The following is an 18,417-nucleotide window of genomic DNA, read 5'->3' on the forward strand; positions in this document are numbered from 1 at the left end:
TAAGTTAATAATCTTCTTTATTTATATATTGATTTACATATTTACCGGTATATTTGCGGGAAATCTTGAACGTCGTAGAAAATGTTGAGGCTTAGAAACTGTTGAAAATGTGCAAGATTATGGACAGATTTACAACACACTTAAACTTTAAACATTATAAACCACTCGACCATTCGCCGCCAACAACAGCACATTTTGAAAGTGCCCTCCGCAAGGCTTAATCTTTGTCAGCTCGATAATAAGCCCACAAAACGAGGCGTGTAGGTGACGAATAGCCTGGGAGGGTCTCACAAAAGTTGTGCAATGTGTGTTGTACATGTACATCGTGTTGTATACCCCGACGGCCTCTTGCTTGACATGCGTGTAGCTACACGTGCAACGTCTCTCGATTTCAGCTTGGTGGCAGCACGTAGTTGTTGATCTCTCAGTTCAAAGAGCATTGGATGTTAAGAGACATGTTAAACACCCACATTAGAAGTGTGCGCGCTTAATTCAGCTACGTTTCTGGTCATCCCATTTTTCAACAGTGCAGCATGAAATGCGTTGCGATTGCACTGTTGTCCTCCTTCTTGCTTATCCGCCGTAGAGCTTGCAGTTATCCTCCTCTTTAGCTATTCGTATCTGATTGATGAAGATCGTTGACGTAATTAATGCGACGATCAGTCTGCACTCTAAAAACAGAACTTCACCTCATAGGCACCGCACGCTAAAGTTTTCGGCCGACGCCCGCGCCCCCACCAGGCGGAAAGTGGCGTAATCTCCCGGTACCTGCTGTGCAGGCTTGTACAGCTGCAGCCATTTGGATCGTTGCACGAAACGCTTAAAGCTGGCTGCGATACCAAGGCAGGACGCAATAACAGTCAGGTGGCCCAGGGAGTTTTGTCTTCACATACTGTGAATGGATTCTAGGCGAAAACGGAAGAACGGCAGTTATTGCTGCATAGTAGGCTGCCACAACAACTGGGCTGCCGCCAAGGGAAAGCAACCTGCCTTGAAGTTTTATACTTTCCCTACGAAGTGGTATGAACAAGAACGCCGTCGGTTGTGGATAGCTGCGGTACGTCGGGTGAAGTAAGTGAAATTTCCAATTACATGTCATTCCCTTCCTTTTCGTTTCGCTGCTCGTCTCATCAAATGACATATTTGTGCAGCGAAGATGGCACCCCGTGGGAGCCGACATCCAGCACGGTCATATGCAGCGCGCACTTCGTGGGAAATGCCAAAAGTTCTGAACAAGCTCACCCATCGTACATTCCCACAATATTTCCTGCCGTCTACAAGAAGCAGTCAATGGCTGTGTGCTCAACGTCCGTCGACCGCTACGAAAGGTAGGCAGCTGTCTGTCTTCGCCGTATTAACTGGGGTTCGTTGCGTTTGCTTTCGCTGTCACTTGTTACCTTGTAGTGCCCTGATGTTAGCCATAAATTACAGGTCCAAGAGGCGGTCACAGCACATTGATAGAAATGCGGTGTACGCGAACACGGGTGACTTTGGCTGTGATGATCTGTCCGATAGCATGCAAGATAACAGCAGTGGTGACACTGCTCCTCTGTTGCCCGATGGTGAAACTCAGTCTGGCATATTATCAGTGGTAAGTATGCTCCCTAATCGATTTAACAGAGAGATGACATCTTTATTTTTTTATTTTGCAAGAGTAACAGGAACAACAATAAAGATTTTTTTTCTTATGTTTTGCAGGGAACACAGACAGAGGTGGCCAGTGATGATGCCAGGAGTGACTTCACAGTTTTCATCTGTACAACTAGCAACGGCACCAGCTGCACACAGATCAGCCACCGTACCCAGACTGACAAAGAAGTTCAAGCTGTCCCCGACATGAAGTCAAGTTTCGCTGGACCCTCTCAGCGCACTTGCCTATTTCAGGGCTATGAGACAGTTCATGAGGACTCCACTACACTGCAGGACTTATGTGGCACAAGCCCACAGGCATTCGCCCTGCTCCTCAGTCTCCTCAGCAACCTCCGTGTAAGGGAAATGGACGTGACTGTACCCAACAAGCTGCTGCTATTTCTTATGAAACTGAAGCTGGGGATAACATTTACCAGCCTTGGTGCACTGTTTGGTGTCCGACGCTACACAGCAGCAAGGATATTTTTCCTCATCCTGGCAAACTTGGTAGAAGCTACAAGGAAACTGATATTTGCACCTTCAAGAGACACCGTCCGAGCAACGCTTCCCCAGTGCTTCTTGGAACACTATCATACGTGTAGGTACATTATTGACTGCACAGAAGTCAGGACCGAGACTCCAGCTTCAGTAGAAAAACAGCGAACCCTCTACTCCAACTACAAGGGCGGCATGACTCTCAAGTTTCTTGTTGCTATTGTTCCCAATGGACAAATCGCATTTGTTTCGGGGGCATACGGAGGACGTGAAAGTGACACTGCAATAACCGTGCAGTCTGGCTTTCTGGACCTTATTGAAACAGGGGACCTCGTTCTAGCTGACAAGGGATTCCCTGGCATAAACTCACACCTAGGTGATAAAGGTGCAATTCTTGTCATGCCCCCATTCTCATCGGGAAGTGCACAGTTCAGTAGCTCGGAAATGGATACCACATATCACATTGCCCAAGTCAGAGTCCATGTGGAGCGTGTTATTCAAAGGTTAAAAATTTACAATATTCTTAACCGTACTGTGCCTGCAGACCTTGTCCCGTACATGCCTGACATTTTCCGCATCTGTGCGGTGCTTGTTAATTTGCAGCCACCAGTTTTTAAACATGAAAGCAATTAGCATTACCATTTCCATATTTGACATGTAAGCTCGTGAAAATTTTAATGGTGGTTGCTTTGTGATCGGATCGAGGTGAACAGTTACCAAAGAATGCTGGGATAGTTGTGATCCTGCTCAGGGACAAGACAGTGATGACGTGTGGTATTGTTAACTTTGCTGAAGGTTGTACAGTCTGTGTACTGGTGTTGTGAAGTAAAAGTTCTTGTTATCAGTGTTCATTAATGGCTGCACTCAAGAAGTTTGAAAGGAATTTCAGCTGACGCTAACAAATTATGCAGGGAACAGTATATTTACATGATCAGACGACAAGTCTATTCACATTCTACTATGTACAACAGTCTGTGAAAATTCAGGAAAACAGATTCAGGGATATACAGGAGTAACTTGTGTGCACAGACAAATGCCTGATACAGCTAAATTTTGTTTTTACACCTCTGCACAATCTGTGGTAACATATATGTGAAGTAGAATGTCTCTAGCTTGGGAATCAGTTCACTGAGGAATTCATCATCTCGTTCAACCATCACGACGTTAATGGACTGTGCCTCTGAATATACAAAAAAGAAAGTTTCTGCTACATTCATGACATACATTCCTATCTGTATCTGGGTGTAATACTGATGAGACTTCTTCAAGCAGAGCTTGCCATCATCGTAGTACTGGACGTAGCTGGTGGCACTCGTGTGGTCGATAATTGACTGTCCCTTCCGACCAAACGGGCATTTCACTTCCAGAAGGTACAGCCCGTCGTCCAGTCGCACTACGCCATCTGGGCTTGTGCAGAGCCATTGCTGTCCAGGATGAATCAGAAGCCCAGCCTGAAATATTTGATGAATCTTATGTACTCTCCATTATTAAGGTGTGTGACGTTCATACCTGATATACAATTGCAGGAAACTTCTTCTGAAATTCTCTCACTGCACTGCTTTCCATCTGCGTGCCTTTAAAAGATTCCAAACACAAGGTAGTCACAATGACAGTCACCATCAATACTATCCATTCAAGTACCCAATGTCCACAGTCGGATTCACTTACCGTACGCAGTGGCTGCCGTTTTCAGTGGCCGAGCAGTTTTCAAGCTTGCGGCAGGTTTCTCGAAATCTGCTACTCTTGTGCGGACCCTATGACATTCCGTGCTGGTGAGACGTGTCAACCACTCCTGAAACCACCTGCGCATGTAAGCGTTGCTCCCTTAGTGTAATTTGAGGCTGTACAGCTGTATACACTAAACCTAACACGTACACAGCAAAATCACTGTACTTCATCAGAGATGAGCAGCAAATACATGAAAAGACGACATCATGCACACATAGCTCACCTTCCATTTGTCCTCTGCCCACGTGTGTTCATGCCCACAGTAACTGGGTTATCAGCGGCTACAATATCTCTGTAAAATGTGGCTCTCTCTCTAGATATTTCTTCCAACCAATTTTTCCTCACAAAGAGGAACTTGTTTTCCGGGTAAAGCCTTACAGCCGTCATTGCATGGAACTGTGGTCTCCCTGCATTACTGCTCGAAAGCAGCTCGGTCAATAGCCCCCCGTCATGCATGTCAACAGCACTGTCAACAAGGGAAGCTAAAACTCTTCTGCACGCCTTTTCGTCTGGATCTTGGTACTCGAACTCCGCGTTTTGGCTCAGTGAAGTGCACATGCCTGGAAAGTGCCTGAGGACGTATATACGTTGGGGACACTGGTCTGCAGCTTGCTTTGGATGATCCAGGTGGTTCTTGAACGTTGAGAGAATAGATTAAATCTTACAACATGCAATCACAGGGTAGGCTCTTGAAACAGATGAAAGTACTGGAACATAATACACCTGGCTTAATGGCCCTGAGAGCTCCACATGTAAATTAGTTCACGTAGACACTGCTTTCCGTGGGCATTAAATTAAAGCATGTTGCGTGATATCCGTGTTTCGCATTTGACGTTTAGCTAAGTTTACAAAGCAGCTCATTCCAAAGTGCGGAGAAACTTACTCGGGTAAACCTCTTCAAATGGTCGCCGCAAGCCGCTGTCCGCTGCCCTGTACCCAGGTCGACCCCACGCCTGCGGTAGTCCAGTGCACGAATCATCTTCAGGGCAGTTCACCGTCGCAACAACAGCCGCAACATGTTTGCAGCGGCCGTCAACACCACCCTTGCAGGTGCAATGTGCAGAGTCGATCACACGAGGAGCAGAGGGTTGAAGCTGGATAATAATAATTTAACGTTAATGTGCTGCATTCAACGCATGCAACGGCAACTCACCTGAAGCGTAACGCCGTACGTACGTGTACTCGTCTGCGCCAGGCATTGAGCCGTCAGTTTCGACCTTCCGTCGCTAAACACTTCCTCGCGTACAGCTTTCACGTGGTTTGCGTTCCGCAGAAGATTTCCCTTCTTGATATTACTTCCACGGAGGTGGATTCCGGGATCAATGGGAGGAAACCCACCGTATAAAACTCGCGTGGCCATCGGTCCGCACGCTCTGAAAGCCTTCTCAAAGCAATGGCTGGCTCGTTGGTACAAAGTCAAAATGCGCGGAGTCACCTCAGAGGGCGCGCTCAGGCAAACGAACAGGGCGCCCTCAAGCTAGCGTGCGGTGCCTATAGCAAGCTGTGCTCCAACCATTGCCAAGAATGATAGAGTTATCGCTACTGATTCGGAGAGGGAGGGGGGGGGGGCGTACGCCTTTTTGTGGCAATTTTCATATATCCAAATTGCCCCCAAAAGGCGTACGCCCACCTCTCTCTTCGAATCAGAAGCGATAACTCTGTCATTCTTGGCAATGGTTGGCGCAGAGCGTGCTATGCGGTGAAGTTGTAATTTTAGAGTGTGGGAACTCAACAAATCAAAGAAAAAACTTGGCAGTGTGGAACAGGTGAAAGCCAAATGCAACTCGAAATCTAACTGGTTGGTGAATATAAGTCGGAAGCAAAATGTAATTCAATTACAGTTACTAAATTTAAAAAGTAGTTACAGTAATTGATTAGTCTAAAAGTAATTGATTACAGTAACTTAATTACTTGTAATTAATTAGGTCACAGCTCTCGTAGCACGCAAGAAGACGCTGGGAGAAATCGCTACTGCTGCGCGCACTCTTGCAAACTAATTTTCTCAGCAAATACGCGCTTGACAAAGGAAATCTCTTGCCTCAGAGTTCTCGTAGATAGTACGATGAGATGTGTGCAGTGTGGTCTCATATCTGTATTGGTGGCGTGGCTGAAGTGGAAGGAACTTTTTACGTCTATTACCCTCGCTTAGTTTACTCTCCGCTGCATGACCATCAGTACTTCTCCGTAACGTGTGCAGCGTTAACACGGGAGACGGGGCCTATTTTGTAGCCATAATGCCATACATAATGATACATAATAGGCTCCGCCTCCCGTTATCAACAAATCAGAAGCGAGAACGTTGTCATTGGGGATGATGGTTGGCTAGCACCGTGCTATATGTGGTGGTTCTCCCGTGGCTCAGTGGTTAGCGTGCTGGCCATGTCACGTCGAGGCTGGGAGGTACCCGGGTTTGAATCCCGGAGCCAGCTGTGCTGTCTGGGGTTTTTCCTGGATTTTCCTCGGACGCTTTCAGTCATATGTCGGCAAAGTTCTCTTAGAAGTCGTCTCAGAATGCACATTCCCCCATGGCGTCAGTGGTGACGTTGCCCACCTATGTGAGGCCGACAACGGCGAGCCCTTTCTTCATCACCGCCACCACCACCTATATGTGGTGAAGATACGAACCTATCGGGTTCATCTATACAAAAGGTGTCACAGCCAACAAGTTAAAATCGCCGTCTGGAGCCGACACAGTGGGCGGGCTAGCTTGGTTGAGTTCACAGCTCGATTAAGTTCAAACAAACTACGAAACTACGAGGCGACAAATCGTATCACCCGTATGGCGAGGTGCAACCAGTGGCCACTGGTTGCACCTCGTCATTCGGGTGATACGATTTGTCGCCAAGTAGTTTTGTTTTCAACTTACCTGTTGCCCGAGCCCGGTTCGTGGAGCATACAAACCACAGGGTCCTGCAATGGAACGATTTTGCGATCGCTAAAATGTACGACGTTATTCAACAGGCGCATCAGTTGCGCGAACGACGCAAATAAAGTTAACTCGACGAAAGCAGTATTTACGTTCCGGGTAACTTCGGCGTGATTGAGACGCCTCTTACGGAAACGAACCGTGTTTGCGGAACAAACGGAAGCTCGTGTCTGACGAGCCGTGAGGGGGCTTGGCCCGACTGAGATTGATCACGGGACGCTCCAACCGCACTCGATGCCAAAAAAGTTTCGCATCGCCAACTCTGAACACAGAAACTCATTTGATTAGACAGTGTAGTCACTTGAACTGTTCCTCTACCCAAGTAAATAGTTAATACGCGAGTATATCAACAAGGCCTTCCATCTGCCTTCGTGGCATGTTATTTCCGCGCCGTTAGCGTGGGTGCTCGTTGCATACCGTGCAAGGCTTCACATCCGGAACACGATACACTGCAATGGTGTGTACGCCCCGCTCCGATTGATTGGAGGCTGACGCGATCTGAATTTAGAAAGAATAAAAAAGATGACAGACATCATTGGGCTGAGGAGAACAGGTGAATTCCTTAGTGCTGATATTCTGACAGCAGAGAAATATTAACTGCACCTACACTCTTAAAAATGAACTTCGCCGCATAGCACGCTTCTAGCCAATCATCATCTCTAATGATATCGTTTTCCGCCCTGATTTGTTTAAACGGGAGGCGTATGCCTTTTCTGTGACACTTATGCTGTTCATAATTGCCACAAAAAAGCCGTACGCCCCCCGTTTTCAACAAATCGGGGAAGCTAACGATACCATTATAGATAATGGTTGGCTAGGAGCGTGCTATGCGGTGAAGTTCATTGTTAAGAGTGTACTACAGTCTATACACGCTTAGAAATGAACTTCACTTCGCATAGCACGCTGCTAGTGAACCATCATATCGAATGATATTGTTATCTTCCATGATTTGGTGAAAACGGAAGGTGTACGCCTTTTTTGTGACAGTTATGAACAGCATAAGTGTCACAAAATAGGCTCCGCCCCACGTTTTCAACAAATCAGGGACGAGAACGTTTTGTCATTCGGGATGATGGTTGGCGAGGAGCGTGCTATGTGATGAGACTCATTTTTAAGTGTGTAATACACGTTGAAAGAACGGTTACGGAATTGTAACGCGATTTTCAGCGTCAGTTGGGCGTGAATCAATGTTTGATAGTTGTTCTAATCCAATGACGATCACTGGCGATATCGTGATGGGATCACACAGAGAGCAACTGTAGAGGAGTTGGTCTTCCTCCACACGGCTCCTGACAGGTGATGATGGAATGTCCCAGCGGTCAGATGTTCGTGGCCTCACGCTGAGACGATGCCGGTAGCAGGGACTGCATGGCAGGCACGTCGTCGGCGTCGTCTGTAGCAGCCGCCACAGACGACGACAACGACGACGATGTTACCTTTTTGCGTAACGGGTCACGTGACGCCCGGACACGTGACCCCCGTGCGTTTTATGCGGACACCCACGCGACCCACGGTGGGTCTGTTTCACGACCTTCTATAACGACCATGTCGTAATCGACAAACCCAATGAGGATCTCGTCCTCACGACCCGTTAGGGGCGCTACTCATCAGCCCGCGAGATTTGCATCATGATTGGAAGATGGAAATTTTAATTTTGAACGCGCAGAAGCTGACGCACGATTACCGTAGCAGACAACAGCAACAGTCCTATGAGAACGCGTAGAATGATGAATGATAACAAACTTGAGAAGGAAGCACCTCTCGTGGGAATAGCTCCCTCTGTACAAGTATACTAAGACCACAATAATGGGGCCGATGAGTAGCGCCACACCTCTCGCAGGTGCTCAACGTGATCCGACCACGTCAGCGAGAATATAGCGATGTCGTCCAGGTACGCGTCAGCGTACTCCTGGTGGCTGCGCAAGAGGGTGTTTATATTGTGTTGGAAAGTGGCGGCCGCATTTTTCAATCTGAAAGGCGTCACGCGCCAGGCGAACTGCTCCGCTTGTGTGACAAAGGCAGAAAGAGGCTGTGACTCCCTGGCCAGGGGAACCTGCCAGCAGCCGCGCCGCAAATCGATGACGGTTATGTAGTTCGCCCGCCCCACTCGCATGATAAGCTCCTGTGGCAGCGCCATCAGAAACGCGTCGTCTCTCGTGATCGCGTTTACTTCCCTGTAGTCCACGCACATCCGGATGCTTCCATTATTTTTGGCCACGCATACCACTGGATGCGCGTGTTCGCTCTCGACAGGGTACACGAGACCTTGAGCGACGAGCTCATGCGCCTGGCGGCTGACTTCTCCCTTTAAACTTTCGAGGATTCGGTATCTGTGTGATCTTTTCGGTGCTTCGCCTTCTTTTAATACTATGTGGTGCTCCCCCACATCCGCTATGGCGGCCTGGTCCCGAAACAGGTCCACAAACTCTGCGAAGATGACGCGCGCTTCCGCCTGCTGTTCTGCTGCAAATGGTCTCGGCTGACCTTTTCTACTGTGTCACATGCGGCTTGCGTCACTCCACACGGTGCGTAACTTATTTCGCCGAAATCCTCGTCTGCCTCAAACACCACGCCTACACTCTTAAAAATGAACTTCACCACATAGCACGCTCCTAGCCGACCATAATCTCGAATGATATCGTTATCTGCCCTGATTTGTTGAAAACGGGAGGCGTACGCCTTTTTTGTGACACTTATGCTGTTCATAATTGTCACAGAAAAGGTGTACGCCTCCCGTTTTCAACAAATCAGGGCAGATAACGATATCATTCGAGATTATGGTTGGCTAGGAGCGTGCTATGCAGTGAAGTTCATTTTAAGAGTGTACCTGGTTCACCCGCGCCTGATAGTGCCTAAGTCGATTAGCATGTACAGTCTTACGCCTGCCTTCCCCGCTCTCAACGACGTGTGTACGCTGCCTCTGTTTAGCTACAACGGTATGTGGGCTACTCCACCTCGGGTGCAGTTTACTGGGAGGGTCAGCGTCGTGTAGCAACACCTGTTCTCCAAGCGCGAATTATTTTTCTTTCGTTTGCCTGTTATAATAATTCCCATATGCAGCCTGGTTTGTTTCACAGTTAGCCTGCACTCTTAAAAATGAACTTCACCGCATAGCACGCTCCTAGCTAACCATAATCTCGAATGATATCGTTATCTGCCCTGATTTGTTCAAAACGGTAGGCGTACGCCTTTTTTGTGACAATTATGAACAGCATAAGTGTCACAAAAAAGGCGTACGCCTCCCGTTTTCAACAAATCAGGGCAGATAACGATATCATTCGAGATTATGGTTGGCTAGGAGCGTGCTATGGGGTGAAGTTCATTTCTAAGAGTGTGCGCGAGTTCAGCCGCTTTGTGGAGATCGTTTCTTAATTTGTTCAAATATGCAGCCGGGGACTCCCGTAGCGTGTCTGGAACCTCAACCTCACCTGTCCAGCTGTTCTTCAATATAGCCAAGGGGCCAGCGGTGTGCGCCCGTACAGCATCTCAAATGGGGACGCACCGGTGGTATCACGGGGAACCTCTCTGTAGGCCCACAGGACGTGCGGCACGAACCTATCCTACCCCCTCTTTTCTTTCTGAATATCGTGGTGCAACATGTTCTTGAAAACCCTGTTCCATCTTTCCACGGAACCATTGCTCTCGGGGTGATCTGGGGTGGAGAATCTTCGCGTGCAACCTAGCCGTGTGAAGAATTCTTGGGTGAAGGCGGACGTAAAGTTAGTGCCTTGGTCGCTGCATATCTCATCCGGCACCCCTGACCGACTAAAGATCTCCAGGAGAGCCTCGCAGGCGGCTCTCGCGCTCAACGACCTCAAGCACGACACCTCAGGCCACCTTGTGTGAAGGTTGACCACGCAAAGCGCGTACCGGTGTCCGCGAGATGACGGCGGCTCGATCGGACCGATCACGTCTATGTTTACGCGCTGGAATGGCCGCTCCGGTCTAGTCAATGGGGTAATCGGAACGCGGTCGGTCTTTCGTCGGCCGGACCGCTCCTGGCACCCGTGGCACGATGCACAGTGCGCTTTAACGTCCGCCTCTATCCCTGGCCAATAAAAGCTGTACTTAATTCGCGCCATGGTTTTCCTCACTCCGAGATGCCCAACCCAAGGCGACTCGTGGGCCAGCAGCAAAACTTCTGCCCTGCTGACCTGTGGCATTCATTACTAATTGCGCAACTACACGGCCCCCTACTTTGTCGCGGTGGTATAAAATGCCGTCCCGCGTGTACATTCCCCCCTTATTGACCTTTGCGTCGCGTAGAGCCTTCGCGAGCGTCGGGTCCTCCACCTGCACGCTTTTGAGTTGTGTCGCCCTTTCGCTGCTGCTAATGGGGGTGACCGCACAGTCCTCCTCCCCCGTGGCGACACTTGTGCTATATACATGAGCTTCGGCGTTTCTCTCATTGTCCCGAGCGTCTTCTTCCCGCTGTGCCTCGAACAATAGGGATAATAAAGGTTCCTCTCCCGCGTTCTCCGTCTCCACGTGTGGGGTTTCCCTCTCCTTTTCCTTCGGGTCCTCTGTGCGATGCCGAACTTCCCCTGTCTCACTACGGCTAAGTGTATTAACCGCTTCCGGCGAATCCATGCGCCCGTTGGCGCCTCCCGTTTTCAGCAAATCAAGGCACATGACGATATCATTCAAGATGATGGTTGGGTAGGAGCGTGCAATGTGGTGAAGTTCATTTCTAAGAGTGTATGTCGACCCGTTGCCGTGCAGAGAAACAGGCGGTGCTAGCGAGCCCAATGTCGGAACACCCCCGCTCCTGGGGTCGGCTGCCCGTTTCGAGTCGTGTCGCCTGACGTAGCCGGGCCTCCGTTACCTTGCCACTGAGGGCAACTCGCCTTCTTATGTCCCCTATCGCCACACTTAAAGCAGCCCCCCATTGCCGCATCTGGATAACCTCCTTCCTGCGCCCTTCTCGACTGAGAGACATTCGCGTGCCCCGTCGCCTGCCTCTCTGTACCCTGTCCTGCGCGCTGCGACTGACTTTCATTCGAGCGCTTCGGCTCCGACAACGCGCCGGCACCCCGTCTCGCATCCGCCTCGTCGTACACAGCGAATAGCTTAGCGATCTCATATGCGTCCATCCAGTCATCTCCATCTCAAAGCGTGACGTATTTTAGAGCGTCTGACCCGATAGTCGCCTTCAACTGATCGGCCACAATTAGATCTCTCCATATCCTTCACTCCTCGCGCCTCAACATAGTACGAAAAGTAACTGCTCAGGCGGCGGACAAACTGCGTCCAACTTTCATTTTTCGCCTTCGACAGTGAAAGAAAGCGCCTTTTGTATTCGCTGGGGCACAAACGCACCTTTTTGAGGACGGCCGACCTTATAGTGTCGAAAGTGAACTCATCCTCACGTTTCACCTGCGAGCATAAGTAGCCCATCCGGCTGGCTACCGCCGGATAAATTAAGTGTGCATGAATGTTTTCGGGCACTTCGTACCGCTCGAACACGCGCTCGATCGTGTCAAACCACAAGGGTGCCTCCGCGTCTGCTGGAAATTTTGGGATCGTGCATTGCAGCATTTTGGAAAAGCGCTTTAATGGAGCATTATTTTGACTATGAGTTCCCGACATTGACCCACGGTCCTCTTCGCGCGTGCCAGCTCCCTGCCTCAATTCCGCCAACCGAATTTCTAGCAGTAGTTGCTGTGTCCTTTTCATTGCTAGAGTCAACTGGACGTCCGTTGCAGGAGCGTCCGCGCCCTCCGACCTGTCATCCACCCTCGCATTATCACTCTCGTCCCACTGCTCCCCGCTTATGCTACTTCTTGTTAAGAGACCCATCGCCTACAGCAACACCGATGTAACGCTACCCCCAAAACCAGCAAAAGACAGTGCTCACCGCTTCCGGTCTCTTCCCTTGGTTGCGCAGAAGCCCGCGAAATCTTCGTTTCCTGGCTTATCCTAGGTACCCGTTGGTCCCGAAGCGCTCCCGCGACGATACCTCACTGGTATTCCTGAAGATGCGTCCCGCGGTCTTTTCCTCGCCAAACGCGTGCAACACTCCCAGGCCGCTGTCCTCGTCGTCCGACGAACTAGTGGGCCTTCTCCGGGGTTGGTTTGGACGTGCACACGTAGACCTCGGCCAAGCACTATCCTAGTGAAGACACCTACAGGATCCTTGTCGACTGCGCCAGTAACGGATTACTCGAGGCCGCGCCGTGACGATGGCTGGTGGCCTCATTGGTAGGTCCGAGGTTTTCACACCGATCCTGTTCCTTGTCTCCACTCTCGCAGCCCCGACGACTGAAAACCCTTTCGTGATGGATGCGAAGGGTTTATTTACGTATGGCTATTTACACGTTTGACATTTGGTAACCATTAGAGTCACTAAATAAGGTTATTTAGTGACTCTATATAGTAACCATAAGACACGGATTCTGGTGGGCTCGCTATGTAATGTTTCTGAGCGTGCTTTCCGTATCGGAGCCTAGATTCAGATTGAGTTTTTTGGCCGTGCAGGCCCTTAAGAGGTGACATCTTGACCCGTGCCCCCGCTGGCAACTTCACCAATCAAACGGTCCTGGCCGTCAAACCGTGCACTTCGTAACTTCCAGCAGTGTAAATTTCTGGGTCATTCTGCAGATTTATTGCCAGTGGGGGCCTGGCGCTCGGGCCTCTGGTGTCCCCCCTCTGGAGCTACCGCGACGCCTTGGCGTCCTCGGAACTCCAATTTCCCCCTTCCCACGTGGGGAGACAACTCCGCACACGTGCTTCGCGCCGCTTCTTGCTGGCGACCCTTCTAGGATCATTTATTGGGGAAAAGACAGCAGTATTTAGGAACATACGAAAATATGTATGTGGAATGTGCACCTTGTTACGGCACCGCCAGGGGGGGGGGGGGGCAGAATGAGAAGGCTGTCTCCCAGCCGGAAAGGGCAGCAGTTTGTCCCCCCCCCCAAGAAAAAAAAACAAGGAAAATAATGGGCAGCCTTTTTACGCGCGTAGAGGCCTTCCGTCCAGTTGAAGTAGCCACTGACGAAACGTGCGTCAAAGTGTGCTTAAGATTATCCAGGCGTGTGTCCGTTTTTCAAGGTTCTACAAAACTGCTCGTCGGTACTATGCCAGTGCAAACCATCTGTATGAGCGCTCGTGAACGATCAGCCCAAAGACAAGCACGATGTGATGTGCGAACGAAGTGTTCAATACTATAGTTCAGAAAGTTCAATAGCACAGGGCACTAGGCGATGTGCAGAACGACCGGCGACGACGAGTTCCAAACGAAGTCATACGTGTTGGGAGAGCTGCCCTATAGTTCGCAGCAGTAAACCTGAAATAGGAAGATGTATTCTGCGATCACGCCCGTTGTCAATTCTTGTAAATAAGCGGCTGAAATCTTCAAATAGTAACTCTTGTGTTTACGTCTGCCCTAACGCTTACATTAAGTTGTCAACAGCGATTTATTCGTTTCCTTAGTGTACCGTACAGCGCACGTCTCCTCTTCAAACTGGGAAAGCCAAACTCTCCGAACTGTAGTGAGTGTGGCGTTGTAGAGCACCTAGAACACATCCTTCTCTAGTGTCGGAAATACGTTGATGCTCGAAGGGTACTAGACACGAGCCTTTCATGTGCAATCCTGAGCCTTCGACATCGCGGAACTGTTAAGGCTGGTTTAGAGTCCGACGTAGTCTTCGCCCATCGCTGCCCGCTCTACGCGCCGACAGCCAGCGTTCGCTACGCTACGCCGCGCTTCCTCATCCTACCGGGGTCATAGTCTGACGCGATTCGGCGCAGCGCAACGAAAACACTTCCGGAGATTTTCACATTTCGTAGTGGGAAAGTAGTCATATCTGACAACTGTACCCGCTTGTTGGAATCCGACTAAAGACAATCCGTGTTCCCATCGTATGTTTGTACTACTGTAATACGGTTGGTATCCCCCAAAATGGACATTGAATTGAAGAAGAAAGTCGCACGTCTTCCCAGATGTTCTCGTTCTTTTGCTTGTCTCTATAATCCATCCGTCGTGTATTATATAGGCACGGATGTTCCTTAACAGCGTCGATCAAAGGCTGAATGGACGACGCCATTAAACATATCCCCCCACCCCCCCATGTTTGGAAATGCGAGTCCACCGGAGCCCCCGCCGTACACAGCTCGCTGGCCACCGCCAGATGTAGAACATTGCTCTACTCCCCCGACGGCGGCTGACGTAACGCGCGTTGCTGCCACGCCGCGCTTCGCCGAGTGTCGTTGAACTATGAACTCACCGACGGTGGCTCGCGATGCGCGTCGTTAGGCCCCGCTCCGCCGCACTCTAAACCAGCTTTTAGGTCCTCCGTCGTCCGACAAGGCGCTGACGGCACTTGAAGACTTCCTGCATACAACAGGGCTTATGGACATTCTATGACTCACTGAATGTGTGCTGGGTATACCCTCAGCGATTCCGACATTTTACACTCACTTCGAAACTTTTGAACTACATGTTGAAGTCCATCATCATCTCTGTTCATCATATCTTTGTTTTCTGGTCATATCATCATCTGTTTGTACTTTCTGTGTGTAAGTGTACTGGGGTAACCAGTTCGACTTCTTCAAAGCTCACATCCCCATTTTTTTCTTTGTGATATCACTATCACCATCGTTTCCTGAGAAGGCGCGGGAGCAAGAAAGGCGACATAAATTGATTCCTGCCATAAAGTGGATCATCATCTGCTTTTTATATTCCTGAGGAGGCATACGAGCGCGATTTCAAGCCCCTCAACCTGCCCCTTCAACTGCCTAACCATACCCAATGGGGATGATATTTGCAGTCTTGGGTAAGTTACTTCTAAAAAGTAACTGAGTTACAGTTGATCTGCCAAAAATAGTAACTAAGTTACAGTTATAGTTACTTTCTTGGTCGATTAACTAGTTATAGTTACAGTTACTGAGAGAAAGTAACTTAGTAACATTGCAGTTACTTTTTATAAAAATGACCGTGAGAGGGTGATACAATTGTTAAAAACATACATTTATTTATATTTACTGAAGTGCAATAAAAGTTGTCTTGCACTTAACCAGAAGCGGTATAAGTTATCCCGCACGGAAAAATACATGTGCATGCGACCTGGCGCATCGCGGTGAAAAAGAAGAGCACGGTGACAGTGACACGCACGCGTTTCGTAGCGTGTAGAGAGAGAGACATACACAAGACCAAAGAACTCCCCTCAGGTGCTTTTTCAAGTTTCAAGTTGACGTCCTGTTTGCCGAGTACGTCTTATCCCATAGCTTGCACTTTACAGTTAAATTATTCTCGTCCTTCCATGATAAAAACTCAAAGGTTGCTTCATAGAGCGGCCACGGAAGCTTATGGTAGCAGCAGCAACCGGAGAAGGATTAACCATTGCACAGGTTGTAGCGCACCGGGACGGGAGCACTGGTGAGCTGACCGGGAAGTTTTTCTTTGTGCATAATCATTCCCTTGTCCATATCCACAGGAGGCAGGATCCCGTGCTATGGCAGTGACACTATTACTCACATATGACTCACTCCGACCGTTGAGGGCCACTAACTTCAATTAATTTCTGGTCGCAAAGCTGGTATTCCCCGCTTGGTCAAGAGCCCAAGGCACGGGGCACATACCGATTACGGATAGAAGGAAGGAAGACACTGTTAGGGGGAAGTCTAGGGGAAGGTGAAGGAAAGAAAAAAAAGGAACGACATTTATTCGAGTAACTAGTTATATTTTGCAGTTACTTTGACAGAAATAGTAACTAGTTACAGTTAAAAGCTACTTCTCTGGAAATGTAAGTAGTTACTGTAACTAGTTACTCCCAAAAGTAACTAGTTACAGTTACAAGTTAAAAGTAACTTAGTTACTACCCAAGACTGGATATTTGCATATGGACTTCTGCTGTGCGGTGGGATACCATACAACGCCGCCTACAATCTGCCTGCAATCTGCTCTGGACGATGGACACGGCTAGGGTGTCATATCTCGCTGATCGAGGGCTATCGGTATCGCCAATCAAAACCGCGGCTATGGCATTCACGCGGCGCTCATTCTGCAAGTACCCCCTCTTCTTCGCAGGATCAAGGCTGCCGTTTGTTCCCTGGTGCAAGTATCTAGGCGTTATCACTGATAGGGGTCTAATATGGTTTCGACAGATTACTGCCCTCTGTGCCACCACTGGCTCTTATATTAACGTGCTACGCCGCCTCTGTGGGTCCTGTGGAGGTCCTTCTTGCACCGACCTCCTCCAAGTACACAGCTCTCTTATTATGGGCACTTTACGCTACTGCTTGCCAGTGTTGCACGGTGTTTCCCCCTTCAAGGAACGGCAACTGCTCAATCTTCAAGTTCGTAGCCTGCGTACTTGCTTGGAGTCCTGAAGACCACGGAAACATTCTCTGCTATCGCCGAAGCGCTGGTTCCTTCCGTGCTTATCATCCGGGACACAGCAACCCTCCAAACTTACACTCGCTGCCTTGTACGGCACCCATGTCACCACCTTCGTGATGTTACGCAGCATTGCCCTGCTTCTGCGTACGGCCATGCTGTGCTGCGCCTACAAGGACATATCCCACCATCGCATAGCTTGGTCTTCTATACGAAGCCGCTGTGGACATTAAGTCTGCCACCACTGCACATCCGTTCCTGGTCTTCCGAAAAAGAGCCGTGTCCCAGCTGTTGTGGCATGCCAACTAACGCTGCAACATCTCCACTCTCTGCACTCGAATCGAATGGAGATTTACACTGACGGCCCGATGGCATCCGATGGTTCATCATCTGCATCGCGCTGTCATCAACCGAAGCAGAAGCCTTTGCTATATTATCTGCTCTGCGGTAGATCTCTTCGCCGACACTAAGAGCGTGGATTATTGTTTTTGATAGTAACTCAGCCTTGGAGGCCCTGGCATCGTATTCGCCCAAAGTGATCAACGACATCTGCATGGAGATTATTTGCCTGCATGCCATACTATCATCTGTAGGCCACAGTGTGTGGTTGCAGTCGATTCCGGGCCACGTTGGTACCTCGGGGAATGCCCTCGCCGATTCTGCGGCCAGGTGTGCTCGTGCAGCTGGGTCTCTCACTTCTGTCCTGCTTACCCCGCCTGCCTGCCGGCTAGCCATTCACGGATACTGCATGGGTAGCTCTCAGGCATTTTTCCAAGACGTTGTCAGGCCGAACTCTTTTCTGCGCTCCATTGACCCTACGATGACCCCCACACTCGTAGGCCGCTACCCCAGGGAGGAAGAGTCCTTGCTCCACAGGCTTCGACGGAATGTGGCGCGGACTCCACTCCTCCTGTTTAAGATGGGGCACCTTTCTTCACCCAACTGCCCCACCTGTCATGTTGGAGGGGACATTTTACACCTGCTGCTCCATCGCGCCCACTAGCGCCAACATCGTCTTCTCCTACGGTCGCGCACCGCTCGCCTCAGGATTTTGGACTTTTCCCTAGCTACGCTGATAAGCCCCACACAACATAGAAAGGTGACAAAAGCACTTGTTCAGTTCCTGCGTATCTGTGGCCTTCTGGGTGAACTGTGATCAATGTCGTGGTTGTTTTCCTGTTGTTTGTTTGCTTTCCTCTTTGTTTCTTTTTCTTTTTCTTTCTTCGCTGGGAATAGCAAGCCGCCGTAGCGCAGGCTAACCTTTCTCTCCTTTTTTTATAATAAACATACTCCCCCCATAAAG

The 18,417-nt window shown here is 49.5% G+C and overlaps 1 protein-coding gene across 1 annotated transcript; it reads left to right on the forward strand.

Annotated features, from left to right (window-relative positions):
• Positions 1-1,134: 1,134 nt before the first annotated feature.
• Positions 1,135-2,757, forward strand: LOC135384542 (uncharacterized). Its single transcript, XM_064613739.1, has 3 exons — positions 1,135-1,328; positions 1,432-1,591; positions 1,699-2,757. Exons 1-3 carry the CDS (start codon positions 1,135-1,137, stop codon positions 2,755-2,757), a joined length of 1,413 nt encoding a protein of 470 aa, XP_064469809.1.
• The last annotated feature ends 15,660 nt before the right edge of the window (positions 2,758-18,417 follow it).

Source organism: Ornithodoros turicata, chromosome 2 (genome assembly GCF_037126465.1).
Source record: "Ornithodoros turicata isolate Travis chromosome 2, ASM3712646v1, whole genome shotgun sequence".
NCBI classification, from domain to species: domain Eukaryota; kingdom Metazoa; phylum Arthropoda; class Arachnida; order Ixodida; family Argasidae; genus Ornithodoros; species Ornithodoros turicata.